This window comes from Phyllopteryx taeniolatus, chromosome 2, assembly GCF_024500385.1.
Source record: "Phyllopteryx taeniolatus isolate TA_2022b chromosome 2, UOR_Ptae_1.2, whole genome shotgun sequence".
Lineage (NCBI taxonomy): Eukaryota > Metazoa > Chordata > Actinopteri > Syngnathiformes > Syngnathidae > Phyllopteryx > Phyllopteryx taeniolatus.
Window position 1 is genome coordinate 39,621,082 of NC_084503.1, and position 15,366 is coordinate 39,636,447.

Sequence of the window (15,366 nt, forward strand, 5' to 3'; positions counted from 1 at the left end):
AACATTTCCCTCTTTGTCATTCCTTGCCCTGAGACCCCCTTAGTTCTTGATATTCCCTGGCTCCAACTTCACAACCCCGCCATAGACTGGACTCATTTATTCATCCACTGGATGGAGTCCTCATTGCCATTCCCACTGTCTGCTCTCCGCCATTCCACCCTCAGAAGACCCACCACAAATTCCAGAAGAATATCATGACCTCTCCCCAGTGTTCAACAAGGACTTGGCAATCTCTCTACCCCCCTCACCGCCCATACAATTCTACCGTTGACCTCTTGCAGGGAGCTCCACTTCCCACCACTTCCCAGCAGCCGACAACTCTCCGATCCGGAGAAAAAAACAATTGTGGATTACATCAGGGACTCACTGGATGCTGGACTCATATGCCCCTCCTCGTCTCCGGGCGGGATCGGGTTCTTCTTCTGGGCAAAATGCATCCACCCATGCATAGACTACCGTGGAGTCAACGACATAACCACCGTCTGTTTGTCAAACCAGAAAAATGTGATTTCCACCTCTCCTCAGTACATTTCCTTGGCTACATCATTGCAAAAGGACAATTACAACCGGACCCCACCAAGATCCAAGCCATCACTGACTGGCCCATCCCAACAACCTGGAAAGAACTGCAACGCTTCCTCGGATTTGCCAACTTCTACCGCCGATTTATCCGGAACTACAGCAAGGTCGCAATCTTTCCCGTATTTACTCACCCCCTCAGAAGGTAACCCAGTCATTCTCACTATCATCAATCGCTTTTCCAAATGTGTCCATTATGTGCCCCTCCCCAAACTCCCGTCCGCCATGGAAACTGCTAACCTCCTTGTCTTGCACGTATTTAAACTCCATGGTATACCCATCGACATTGTCTCCGATCGAGGTCCCCAGTTTTCTTCTCAGGTCTGGAAGTAATTATGCGAGGCGGTGGATGCAGCAGCCAGCTTATCCTCAGGTTATCAGCCGCAGACCAACGGCCAGACGGAGCAGGCCAACCAATTCCTGGAATCGGCTCTCCGCTGTCTGGCCGCACGCAACCCCTCCTCATGGAGTACATTCCTCCTGTGGATCGAATACGCTCACAACTCCCTCACCAGCTCCGCTCCCGGTATGTGTATGTCCCCGTTCATGGCTTGCTATGGTTTCCAACCCCCACTATTACTACTACTACAGGAGCAGGCGGTGGCAGTTCCCACTGTACAGGATCGCCTCCAGAGAGTCCAGGCGGTGTGGGAGGACATCCGGGCGGCGTTGACCCGGTCCGCCGCACGCAACAAGCAGCGCAACATCGCTGCCTTACGCCCGAATACAAGGTGGCTCAATCCATGTGGCTTTCTTCCCACGACCTCCCACTTCCCGTAAGCTCTCTCTGCGTTTCATTGGTTCTTTCCCCATTACCAAAATCATCAATCCCACTTTCATCCAATTGAAACTTCCACAGCCCTTGAAAATTCACCACACATTACACATCTCTCTTTTAAGTCTGTCTCCACCTGCGCCCTGCTCAAAAGTAAGTATGGACGGCTCTTAAAAGAGACTTTGTGGGTGTGCTTGTGCATCATTCTTGGCGTGGGACAGCCCCCTGAGCCAAGAAGTAGGATGCGAAGGCCTCCCGACCCATGAGAGCCTCATCGAGTTGTTGGCAGGAACTCTCCCCAGACCTGGCAGTGGTTCCACCTCTCCAACCTAGATGCTTCCCGCAGATGCCTGGGCGATCTTCCGCATGTGGTTCTGCAGAACACAGGTGGCCTTCAAACACTTCTCTGCAACTTCATGATGCACCTCCATGGCACAACTGTACATCCTTCACTGGGCAGAGAGCATCCCGAAGGCATTCTCCACCACCATCAGAGCTCGCGAGGGATGGTAATTGAACATCTATCGCTCGAGTGGGAGGATACGTCCTGGGAATGGCCTCAAGAGATGTCTCCGGAGTGGAAACGCCTCAACTGCCACAAAGACTTGCGGCCGGGGTCCTTGATGGTCAGTTCCTGGTAGCGGCAGGTCAGTAGGCAGTTGGAGGGTGCGAGAGCGCAGCGCTTTACCAAAGGCTGAGGGCCAGGATCCCACCGTCACTTGTCCATCCATAGCCCCCGACATCAACGACTTGGAAACAATAATTAGCATCCACAACTGCCAAGGGAACCAACGAGTACGCTCCCTTGTTGGAACTGGGATCTGGAGTTGGCATGCTTCCCATCTAGTGCTCCGCAGAAGAGAGGAAAATACCACTGCCCCTCAAACCTCTCTGTGACTCCACTCCTCTGTGGTGGGAATAGCCATGAACTCCCCCCACGAGGCAGTCCCAAATGGGTGACATCGGGGACTTTCATGGTGACCGTGGAAACCCCAACAAGGAAACTGTTGGCAATGATCCTGAATGAGTCCCCTGTGGCAAAGTATCTGCAGCACAAGAAGATATTACATCTTATTGAGTTGTATTGAAGATAATGTGGATCAAGTGTCAAACTCATTGTAGTTCAGAGACCACAAACTCCCTAATTTGATTTCAAACCACTAAAATTAAACCACTCAATACTGTATAATACAAGATAAGTTTCTTTCTTTTGATGCAAAAATAAACAAGTGCATGACGTAAATATTTAGATTTAATGACACATTTTAAAGATCATTGTACAAAATAACCTCAGCTTTCTTGAGTGTAATTCGCTTGAGTTTGTCATCTACATGTGTGCATACTAACTGATCGCAGTGATTGTACTTTGAAGCACAATAAAAAAAATATCAAAATTATCCCCACCACCACAATATCTTAATGTCTTTTCACTTGCAAATTCATCCTATGGGCCGTATTATACCACCTAGTGGGCCGGTTTTGGCCCACAACCCGTATGTTTGACACCCATACTGTATATTGCAGTTAACATAAAAACTGTCACGGTTGTCAGCTGCCATTTTCTTGATTTGGCTGTGCAGCTGCTGTCTTTGATAATATTCTACTCGAGAATTCCCGTGACATAATACAATGTTACAGTCAGAGCTGGCAGCCTATGGAAAGATCACTTCTAGAACATCCATCCATCCATTTTCTGAGCCGCTTCTCCTCACTAGGGTCGCGGGCGTGCTGGAGCCTATCCCAGCTATCATCGGGCAGGAGGCGGGGTACACCCTGAACCGGTTGCCAGCCAATTGCAGGGCACATACAAACAAACAACCATTTGCATTCACATTCACACCTATGGGCAATTTAGAGTCTCCAATTCATGCATGTTTTTGGGATGTGGGAGGAAACCGGAGTGCCCGGAGAAAACCCACGCAGGCACGGGGAGAACATGCAAACTCCACACACATGATTTGAACCCCGGTTTTTAGAACTGTGAGGCAGATGTGTTAACCAGTCGTCCATCGTGCAGCCACTTCCAGAACAATTAGTCCAAATTTGTGAGACTTTCCATATTTTTAAGAGTCTTTCAAGAACATTACCCCTGGGCCATTATTAGCATTACCAGTATGTCATGTAATAGAATAAAACAAATTCTGCAGAATGTTCAATTGCACAACCATTACTCTGTAATCATAATCATTAAGACAGTATGGCTTAATCATAATAGTTAATTGATTATGGCTTCAATATTTGTTATTTTATACAATGAATAAAATGATAAAGTGGAGTGTGACATGAGTAACATGTTTCATCACCAATATGTGAGTATTAAAGTGGTTGAAAAACAATATTAAATCTTGAAATATATGTTCTTATCAATTACAGTGAAAGTGTTGAGATGATACACTTATGTAATAATCATTACAAGGGATCGTAACGACATATCTAGCTCAGGAATTGGAGAATTTCCACACTTCTGCCACGATATGTCATCGTATGGTATTGGGCTGGACCCAAAAGGAGATTGAGGGGGGTCAGGAGTAAATGAGACTGGTTTATTTGGGGGTAGCTCAGGGTTTGTATTTCCAAGGCGTGATGGTGGTCCGTAGGAACAAGGAACGTGCAGGAAGTGTGAGCGTGAGCAGGTAGAAGAGCTTGACAGCATGGTTGGAGTGGGCAGCGAAGCGGGAGACACGGGAGGAACACTGGAGGTGGAGGAGAACACAAGAGGATGAGTACAAGTGCGGGTAGCCAGGTAATCAACTTAGACACAAGAGTAGGAATCTCGAGAGTCGGCCTGTGTACCGAAAACGAGTGTGAATACTCTGGCGCTGGAGCCCTGGATCAGGCAGGCTTAAATACAGGCAGTGGTGAACAGGTGTACAGGCGAGGAGGTAATGATTGCCGGAGAGAGGGAAAAACGAGGCACAAAGTGCCACCCAAGCTCCAAAAAGGAACGGCAGGGCACAAATCATGACAACTTCCACAGTTTTTAGTTGGTCATGAACATCGCAGCTCGTGCATTGATGAAGAAGGCAGCTGACTAGTTAATTTTAAAAAAAAATAAATTTCAGGACAAATTAAGCATGGACACTTCAAACATACGTTGCATGTTTCTTCAATTTGGTGGCAAGCCGCCGCCCGAGACACGGCAGAGATGGCAGAGACACGGCGGTGGGGGTGGGTTCAGCAGCAGCTGGGCCACGATTCTATCACCTGCACCTGCCCTACTCGGTGGCAAATTGAAGCAATTTACAAAGCCAGTGTTTCTTGGCAGCATTATGCAGTTAATTCAACAATATTTATTCCTATTTCTTCATATCAAAATCCGTTGATGATTAGTGCTGGAACCTACCGCCGAGTGACTCATAGAAGCCGTAAATTTTTACGTTTTGTGACACACCAATTACCAAGATAAAACTGTCACTTACCGGAGACAAATGGACAGGCGTTCCGCAGCTGGAATAGAACGCCTGTAGTTTGTATCCATCCGGGAAATCCTTGCACCAATCCGACAACAGGTCGTCGAACTGGGCACAGGTTAGCCGCATGTAGCCCTGGAAGCGGCAGGCATCCAGACGCAGCTCCTGGATGAGGCGGTGAAATTCATCGAGGTGCGTGTGTCTTTGGTTAGTGCTATGGACCCAGACACGATTTTTGCCTTTGCCTTTCCTACATTTCCACATGCAGTAGATAGCAATGGCAGTTGCTGACTCATCCATGGTTGCTTGCAAAATGAGGACGTGTGGTTGTTCTTCCGTTGTTTACGCCTCCAACAGGTAAGGCCCCTCCCCTCCTCTTCTCTGGTATAGGCTACATGTGCGCGATGACCACCCGCGATCAAACTCTCACGAATGTTGCGCAGCGACAATTCACTGTAGCGTCCTGTGTGAATGCAGCATTAGTGAGAGTCTGGAAACCGTGTGGATGAAACTCACTTTGAATTCATGCTGAACTGAAAGGCGAAGCGCTCGATTTACTGGTCGATCTACATTCTTACCTTCACTTATGGTCACGAGCTGTGGATCGTGATCGAAAGAACAAGACTGCGAATACAAACGGCTAGTAAACATCCATACATCCATTTTCTGAGCCACTTATCCACACAAGGGTCGCTGGCGTGCTGGAGCCTATACCAGCTATCATCAGGCAGGAGGCGGGGTACACCCTGAACTGGTTGCCAGCCAATCGCAGGGCACAAACAAACAAAACAACCATTTGCACTCACATTCACACCTACGGGTAATTTAGAGTTTTCAATTAACCTAGCATGCATGTTTATGGGATGTGGGAGGAAACCGGAGTGCCCGGAGAAAACTCACACAGGCACGGGGAGAACATGCAAACTCCACACAGGCGGGGCCGGGGATTGAACCCCGGTCCTCAGAACTGTGAGGCAGACGCTCTAACCAGTCACCACCATGCAGTCGCCAGTAAACATGCTCACCACTATTGTACTGTGCTGCCAGGGCTTATCTGTCTCAAACTAGTCCATGAAGCTTATGGAGATGTTTTAAGAGTGGCTGCAAGGAGGTAGAGGATTGCCTTAAGTCAGGATGCCCCTCTACGACAAAGATGGCTGAGAATATTGACAGTGTAAACCATCTGGTGCGGAGTAATCACAGATTGACTATGCAGTTTGAGACGCTTGGTTGGGCCCTTCTCCAACTTGACCAGGTATTTAAATTTGATTATTTTGCACCTCGAGTTGCATGACAAGCACAGTGGGTGTAACAAAGTGTGATAGCAGTGTGCTATACAAATGGCTGAAAAAGAAGCAGAGTGAAATAAGTGAACAAAATTAGAGCAGAATAGTGGCAAGAGGTTGTGCAACACTGTAACAATAAGCAGTTAGCCATTGAAGTAATGAGCGTGGCTGCCACAGTCTTGTTTTTTTATAGTCACGCCTTGTACGTATTGAACAAAAATGAATATGCAGGATACTGTATTATATTTTTTTCCTGATTGTCAAGCATGGGTATCAATGGACTTCCATTAAATACAGAATGTTTTCTTGGATATTCAATCTCCTGTATTCAACCGCCTGTGTGGAGTTTGCATGTTCTCCCCGTGCCTGCGTGGGTTTTCTCCGGGCACTCCGGTTTCCTCCCACATCCCAAAAACATGCATTAATTGGAGACTCTAAATTGCCCGTAGGCATGACTGTGAGTGCGACTGGTTGTTAGTTTCTATGTCCCCTGCGATTGGCTGGCAACCAGTTCAGGGTGTACCCCGCCTCCTGCCCGATGACAGCTGGGATAGGCTCCAGCACGCCCGCGACCCTAGTGAGGAGAAGCGGCTCAGAAAATGGATGGATGGATGGATTTTGATGTAATCCGTCCATTTCAATCTTGATGTGCATCCCTAACCATTATTTTTCACACCCAAACACGTGATTTCAAACAAGCTCAAAATAAAATTTTAGTTGTGAACAATATAGAAGGGTTTTACTCCATATACACCTGTACGTGTTTAACTTTCAATTGTTGGTAAACGTTGATATTTAACGCTTGACATTTTGACTTTGTACATGACAACAGTGCTGATCATGCCAACAATTGCCAGAAGACATCCAGCGATGAATATGAGGTTCAGATTCAAATTCGTCACTACAGAGAAAAAGAGACACTATTTTAGACAGACAACCAATGCAGGTGTGCTGTTGGAAAAATAAGGTCATATTTCATATCATCATACCTGTGCTTTCATTAATCTCTGCTGATTTCTTAAGGCGCAGTGGTCCTTGAGAAACAAAGTGGTTGGCAGTCTGGATGACAGCTTCTCTCTTTACGTGATGGTGGTCACTGTCTGTCCATGTAGTGTTGATGCATCCCTGTGAGCACCTGGTGTAAGCGTTCCCTGCCTCACACATCAAGACTGAACAGCTGATGTACACCTGAATAAATTAACAAATGAGTTGCGGTTAAACAATTGACAGTAGTTATTGACCCCCTGCCTGCAACTGCACTAAATATTTTCCAAAATATCTCAGTGACAGGCAAACCTGTTGGTTATCATCAAGTGAAGCAGACACTCTTTTTTTGTGTATATTATATATATATATATATATATATATATATATATATATATAAAATATTCTTTGGATTGTGTCATTTTGTTGCCACTTTTTTAGATCTTTTGTCCGACTTGATTTTGTCAGGACAGATTCTGTTTAAGTGATTTCTTGATTGAACAGGTCTGGAGGTAATCAGGCTTGGGTGTAATCAATGAAAATTAACGAAAAATTGTGATTAGCCACAAATCATGATTTTAACAAGCGGTGTAATTACTTTTTCACACAGCGCCAGGTAATGTTGAATAGTTTTTTTTCCCTTAATAAATGAAATCACCATTTAAAAACATCGTTTTAAGTTTACTTGGGTAATATTTGTTTGATATTTACATTTGTTTGACGGTCATAAAACATTAAAGTGGGGAAACTATGCAAAAATGTAACAATTTGAGAAGGGGCTCATTACTTTATGGGACTGTATGTATATAGATTTTAAAAAATCATGAAATATTTCAATCTTTCACCAAACTTAAGCCTTTGACACCATTCTAATTTATTGAGCTGTACCTGTAATTAAACCTGTGACAATGCCAGGAATATATATAATGCTGTCACGGCTGGTGGGCTAGTTATGGGATAACTTTTATTTCCTGGGAGCTATTTATTTCTAAAATATACTCTGTTGCTAAGAATGCACCACAGAAGATATTGATTTTTTTTTATGACTATTATTTTTGACATGTTGGTAATTTCAGTAAAAAAAAATTTGAAAAGGCAAGAAACCCCTCGTTTTTGTATTTAAAAAAATATCAAACCATCTACTTGTTGTGCTGCTGCTAGTTTTTCTATATTTTGCACTTTTTCTTAACCAACTGGAAACTTACTTGGCAATATATTGCCTGGTAAAGGCATTATTGTGTGTAATCTGTTGATCTGTGCCAAATATTTGTTTGTTCAAATGCAAATTTTGTGAACAGAACCTGAGTGTGTTTTATTTATCTAAGATATTTTAGTTATTGTTCTACTGCACATTACAGTGCCAATGTTCAATATATTATTTGAGTTAATTGTTCTTTAAAAATATGTACTTGAATTATAAAGCTCTAATACAGTGATTTCCAACCTTTATGGAGCCAAGGCACATATTTTACAATTGAAAAATCTCACGGCACACCAATAAAAATAAAAGAAATTCACGAAAAGTGGATACATTAATTACTGTATGTACATCCTGCCATCAAATAGAAGAGCATTTATTTGTTCTGTCTGTCACTATGCCTCACTGGCTTAAATAGATGAATAAAGATACATTATTTCTTGAAAGTAAATAATTTTTTGAGTAATTAACAAAAATTTTATCATTTCCCACAGCACACCTGAAGAGTGCTCACGCCACACTAATGTGCCCCAGCACACGGGTTGAGAATCATATAATATCGCTATATCAGTGGCATAAAAAACATCGATACTATCATTTCTTGTGATCATTTTTGGGGAAATATATCGTCCTAAAAAGTACAAATTAAAAAACTAAACACATAATACATTGAGAGAGAGCAATGGACAACAAAATAATATTGTTCAAACAGTATAAGAAATAGCATCACAAATGTAATACAAATCTACAAAATGGCGTGACTGAAGCAATAACCATAATATAGCGTAGGATTACTGTATCTGTATTCCGTGATGATAAATTGCATCTCTCTCTCTCTCGCTCTCTCTCTCTCGCTCTCTCTCTCTCTCTCCCTCTCTCTCTCGCTCTCTCTCTCTCTCTCTCTCTCTCTCTCTCTCTCTATATATATATATATATATATATGTTTAAAAGAAAGTTGTGAATATGTCGCTGTAAAGACCAAATGTTTTCCCCCCTGCATCAGAGTAATTCTAATTCTATTAGTGGTGGTGTAGCAAGAAAGAAGGATAGAAACTGTCGATACTCACATGATCATGCAATCCAATGAACTGGAAGGCCTCAATGCTGAACCTGAATTCATGTTCAGGAGCAGGGGAGTAGATCTGAACTGTTGGATCCACTGCACATCTAATCAGAGCATATAAAAGGACATGTATTGTCTCTCAACCGGCATGCACCACAATGGCCAGTAGAACACAAATGCTGATTTATTTGTAGTTCACATTGGAAATTCTAGCTAATTAAAAGTGATTTTGGAATGAGCATTTGGGGATGGATGAGTCATATGTCACCTTGTTATCATTTACATTTTGTGAGTTAATATATTGTAGTTATAAAGGTATAAAGGTGGTTTAAGGTATATCGAGTTGGTTGTACCTACACTCGTCTCCATATTTGATCCTGCGTAGTGTGTGCAATGCTTCATTTTTTAAATAGACCAGTGGCCAGCATTTTTGACTGCCATAAGTCAAATGTCACCTTGACTAGCTCTTATATGTCCAGCCATCCATCCATCCATCCATTTTCTGAGCCGCTTCTCCTAACTAGGGTCGCGGGGGTGCTGGAGCCTATCCCAGCTAACATCGGGCAGGAGGCGGGGTACACCCTGAACTGGTTGCCAGCCAATCGCAGGGCACATACAAACAAACAACCATTCGCACTCACATTCGCACTCACGGGCAATTTTAGAGTCTCCAATTAATGGATGTTTTTTGGGATGAGGGAGGAAACCGGAGTGCCCGGAGAAAACCCACGCAGGCACGGGGAGAACATGCAAACTCCACACATGCGGGGCCGGGGATTGAACCCCGCTCAGAACTGTGAGGCTGACGCTCTAACCAGTCGCCCACTGTGCCGCGCTCTTATATGTAATGCAGTTAAAAATGTTCAAGTACAATTATCAGAAATAAAGCCTGATGAGGTGTAAATTTACCCATCTTCAATGATAGAGTATGTCGGCCGAAAGTTGGGATTATCATATGGTGCAGCTCTGCACGATTCCACAAAAAGTTCTGTGTTGTTGATCGAAGAGGAGGCCTCTATCTTCATGTAAATTCTGGTTCCTAGTTTATAGTCCAGAGGATATAGGGTTGGACTAATCATGCTTTGGAATTGGTCGTTTGGGTAGAACTCAAACTGGTAGGTGAACCTGCCAAAACCCTTTTCCCAAACTGTGATAGTCTTTCTGTGTCCAATGAAACTCTGGGTCACATTTCCTCGTTTGGGATACTGGCAGTGGAAGTCTACTTCCAGCCTGTGTTTCCTGGTGATGATGTTGTGGAGATTGTCCACAGTGTTTATTTCATTCTTGAAAATCAGATTTTCATCATCCTCCTGCAGAGCAAAATGTGACTTTCTCAGTTCTTGGATCAAAGCCCAGGTTTACCAGAGGAACATAAGAGGAATACACTTGTTTACCTCCAGCTGAGTGCCACAAGAGTTGAGAGGTATGACAGCAATGACGTGCGTGCTGTTGGAGTGTCTTTGAAGACTGCACTCAATGTTGCCAGGATCACTGAGACGTAGGTGATCCACGTGGATTCCTTGAAGTGAAGCTTTTTCAACTTCCACCATCATACTGGACTCAGTGCAGGTCACCTTAGCTTTAACTGCAAAGCATTGATATCATTTTTAACCTTTTTAACTTTGTTCCTGCAAATTGAGCTGAAAACTGCATGCAGGATTTTTGTACTCTCAAAAATGTATGATATAACGTTCAAATAATAATCACTAACCCCTGACTCACCTGTCTCCTTCTGAACATCAAGCAGAACACATCTCATTTCAGACTGGTAGACTAATTGTTTGGTCCTGCAAAAAATTGGTTAACCCATTAAAATGAAAAAGAAAACAAAATGAAACGATTATAAAAAACCAAAATAGTGTCATTTACTTCTATTACATCGTTCAAGGTTACATAAACAGTATTGCTAATAGATGGTCATATTGTTCAGAAGTAAATTTCTTCTTAACCCTACAATATTAAAAGTTAGCGATGACGACAACATGACCATTGCACCCTACCACGTGCACAGTTACTTACGCTGAAAAGTAGTAGTGATGAGTTGGAATATGATATGAGGGTTCAGTTGTGGTTGTACCGGACCTGTAGATTATATACAACGTTTTTAAGGATTGCCTTCACATATAATTGCTCACAAAAAATGTTTTAAACAAAGACTTACTCTGATTCAACAGCGAAGCAGAGCGTGTAATGTCTACCCATATCTTCAGGCCTGGGTATCCACCTCATGACGAACTCTTCATCTGTGGTTCTGTGCTTATTGACATTTATTGGCCCACTCATGATGATGCCATGTATTCTGAATCAGAACAAAATAAAACAAACAAGATTTTGTCATGGTTAATTATGCTCAATACAGAATATGCCTCTATTGCAATTCATTTGTTAGGTTCTTATGAATATAGTAAGGTACTTACTGATTTAATATTACTTAAATATATACCGGTAAATAAATCTCTATAAATAACTGTGATTGCTGCAGCATATTTAGTGTTTACGAACAGGTGTCAAACCAGAAGCCTGGGGGCCAGATCCAGCCCGCCATATCATTTGATGTGGCCCGGGAAGGCAATTCATGTGCGTTGACTTCATGTTTCATGCTAAATTGTCTTCACTTCTAATAACGTTGAGATATCCCTCTTTCAAAATAAATGAAATAATAGTTGAACAACCAATTTTTTACTGGTTTGTGATTTCAAAAATAGTTATCAATCATTTTATTTGTGCATATGTAATAATATGAGCTGATCATACATTTATGTACACAGGTTCACAGTCGTAAGAGCCCTCCAAGGGAAACCATAACTATGATGTGGCCCGCAACAAAAATGAACTGGACACCCCTGCTGCAAAGTATTCCCCAATGTTCTGTTCACTAAATGTGTTTTGTTTTATTGGTGTCACTATTGGCCTTTGCTGTATCCCTGTGTCTACTGATGATTTGGTTTTACCTGCTGCCATAAGGATGTTCTTGTCATGAGATGCGTTGTTGTCGACCCTTTGTATTGTGATTGTGTGTGATCGGATTAGTCTTGTTTCATTTAATCTGGATTTCTCTGTATGCCTGTTCCATATTTAGTTCCCTGGTTTTGTGCACTCTCTCTCGGTTAAATGTCCGATGTAATGTGTGATGTCGTCTGTGTTCTTTGGTTGGTGAGTCTGTTCTTCGCATTTCATTGTTCACGTTCTATCTTGAGTTTTGGACTTTGTTAATATTTTTTTTTTCCTGCTTTACCTTGCCTGCTTCCCTGCACTTGGGTCCACCTGCCTTTTTTTCGTCCACTACACCATGACATAACCCCAAACGTTGCAGTCACTTTTCACTTACTTTGCATAAATAGCTTGGGCTTTGACTCTGATCTCCACTTCTTTGTTGACCTCTGCATAGATGCCTTCTCCATTCTGGGGTGTTGGATATACAAACCTTGGTATGTAAAGTCCCTCTTGACATGAAGGAACAGGGGGGTCCACTGAAAGTCAATAAGGGATCAATTTAAATATTGTAAGGCTGAGTAGATAATATTCTGTGGTCAGTGTGATGCTATTGCCCCATGCAATCAAATTATTAATACACTTATCGCTTTGTAGTCAAGTAATTCTTAAACCATGGTCAGATATTTTCTTGGTACAATAAGACCATGCTTACCGAGTAAGGAGAATTGCAAAGGTAGTTTGCTGAGAGCTGAAGTTGGGGTGTATTGGGGTGTTGTAGTGGGTCTAAAATGCTCTGTATTATGATGCCACCACCATGGTGTTGTTGTTTCTACTGTACTTTTAGTGTACAACCCCCACCACCAAGGTCGAGGGGTTATAGTTTGCTGCTGCATTGTAGTGGGATAGCCTGCTGTTGTAGATCTTGTAGTCTGCTGCGTGTTCCTCCACCACCATGGGTGTCGTGTTGCAGTTTTCCACCGCCCCCAAGGGGGTGGTGATGATGTAGTTGGATTGCCTGTAGATGGCGTAGCTCTATTAGTTGTTTGACTTTGCCACAATGGAGCCGGGGTTGTCGTAGGCCAACGTGACCATGGGTGTGCTCTTGTATGTTTCCACCACCACATTGGTGTGGTAGGAGAGCCCGTAGAAGGCGCATGTCTACTAGTTGTAGTTTGAATTTGCCACCATGGGTCTAAGGTTGTCGTAGGCCACAAGTGATATTGATTAACTGCTGATATCTTTCTCCTGACCCTCAGAGGAGACTTGGAGGAATGGGAGCCATCACTGTACGATAGTAGGACGTGCTGCTGTGGAAAGTCTTCCACCACCAACTCAAATCCATAAACACTGGGATCAGACAAGGTGTAGTTGTAGTACAAAGTGCAAGAGTCCTGGCAGATTTTGAAAACAATTTATAGTCATTAATTAAAGTAAACAAGGACATTTATATTCCAAACTGTAATCAGATTTTCAACAAACCTGATCCAGGTGAAAGCCTACGGGCTGACTGCACGAGCCGCATTCTGTATTCAGAATCTTTCCGTATCTACATCGCACCCGGTCACCATCAGCATCAAAGGTCATTAGCTTGTACGTCCGCGGACAGTTTTGAGGAACTCTTAAGAAAACAAGAATGAGAATGATTTTTCTTTCTTGTCATTTATTCACATTGAAAATGACTGCAAATTGTATTACTTTTAGTTTATAAGAAAACCTTATTCTTTGTAACAAACAGTAAAATATACCTCTTATTTTGCGTGCTAAAGTTCAAATGACAAAACAATTCATAAAGCAATTCGTCACATTCATTCATTTCTCAGGACAGGAAATTTATTATATCCTGCTTTTGTATCTATATAAAGAGCTCATAAAGAGGATTGGTTATGTGGCTTTCACAGTCAAGGCATTCATTTGCACCCTAACGGCAGTTCCTTCCTTAAATAATTAGAGCGTTTTGTTCCTTAGAGTTTACCGAAGGAAAGGTAGCGTGCCAATGGCTGGGGATTTGTTTGGCTCTCCTGTGTCAGATCTTGTACCCAAATCCACAGTGGTCAGTAGTCTCCAACTGTTGAGGTTGTTCCTTGTTGGAATCCAGCAACAACGAGCTGACCTGGGAGATTTGGAAACAGAACTCCTGAAATACTGATACTCTACCAATTCTGCATGGCGTAATACAATATGAGCGAGTACTGGAATATCTCTATGCAAGAACAAAGTTGGCAGATTTATATGGCCTGAATATTAAAATCATACCGTAAAGAGAAAGGCTTGTTGGATGAGACACGTCTTGTGATCACAGTCTCTGTTTCACACCATTGTCTGGTATATTTTGGTACATTGGTGCTGCTGTCAAGTATGCCTCTGCGCCTATTGACCTCAGATCCACAGTTGCCATCGTAACAATGCAAGGATTGACTGTGGTAACACCCATCAAAGGTTGCCTTGTAAGTAATGTTGACCTGTGAAAAAAGGACCTTATTAAGGGATCACATTGGCATTTGTTTGACAGAATTTGAGGTAAACAATTCTATTATCCTATTTGAATTAAGCGTTGGCTATTGTACTTTAAGACAATGTATAAGGTGAAATCACAAAAAAACATCAATATAAGTACATTGTAGGGAATTTGACTGTAGGAAAAAAAACTACAACAACAATAAATGTACAGAATATGTACTAATATTTTTCTCATATTGTGGAGAAATCCCATAATCCTTGGTGATCACATCATTATATTCAGTCACTCACTGTAAATGTTCCATCCGAGTTTCTTCCTCTACAGACGGTGGCAAGTCCTCCAAAGTGGTGTGATGCAGACACCAGAGGGACCAGGAGCAGCTGCAGCAGAAGCACTGGTGTGGAAACCATGATGCCCCAAAGTGAAGCTCACTCTACTCCCAAAGGTCAGCTGCTCACATGCACTTGCCGCATCTTTATATACACACACAAGTCCAGACCTCCCAGAAAACATGGTACAACAAATTCAAAGGTATGTCCAGTATGCTTGAGAACAATGGGCCAAAACTGGTTTCACTGAAAAATAAAACAAACACAGCTACAATGAAATGCTCACAGTAAAAACAAAAAAAGGTAAGAAATCAAGATATTTAGCAGTCACTTTCTCTGAGTAAAAATTC

General features: G+C 42.7%; 1 protein-coding gene across 2 annotated transcripts; it reads right to left on the reverse strand.

The window, feature by feature from the left end:
• Nucleotides 1-2,588: 2,588 nt before the first annotated feature.
• On the reverse strand, nt 2,589-15,143 carry LOC133474459 (uncharacterized). Of its 2 annotated transcripts, XM_061766209.1 has the most exons (16): nt 14,978-15,143; nt 14,483-14,688; nt 14,202-14,339; nt 13,709-13,847; nt 12,942-13,620; nt 12,624-12,765; nt 11,457-11,594; nt 11,315-11,377; nt 11,018-11,082; nt 10,690-10,880; nt 10,205-10,605; nt 9,300-9,399; nt 7,040-7,238; nt 4,774-6,951; nt 4,448-4,569; nt 2,589-4,047 (listed from the first exon to the last, which is right to left on the reverse strand). In XM_061766209.1, the coding sequence occupies exons 1-14, from the start codon at nt 15,095-15,097 to the stop codon at nt 6,815-6,817; spliced, it is 2,718 nt and encodes a 905-aa protein (XP_061622193.1). In that variant the 5' UTR covers nt 15,098-15,143; the 3' UTR covers nt 2,589-4,047; nt 4,448-4,569; nt 4,774-6,814. The 2 variants fall into 2 exon arrangements, with proteins under 2 accessions (XP_061622193.1, XP_061622192.1); XM_061766208.1 differs by lacking the exon at nt 4,448-4,569.
• Between the last annotated feature and the right edge of the window lie 223 nt (nt 15,144-15,366).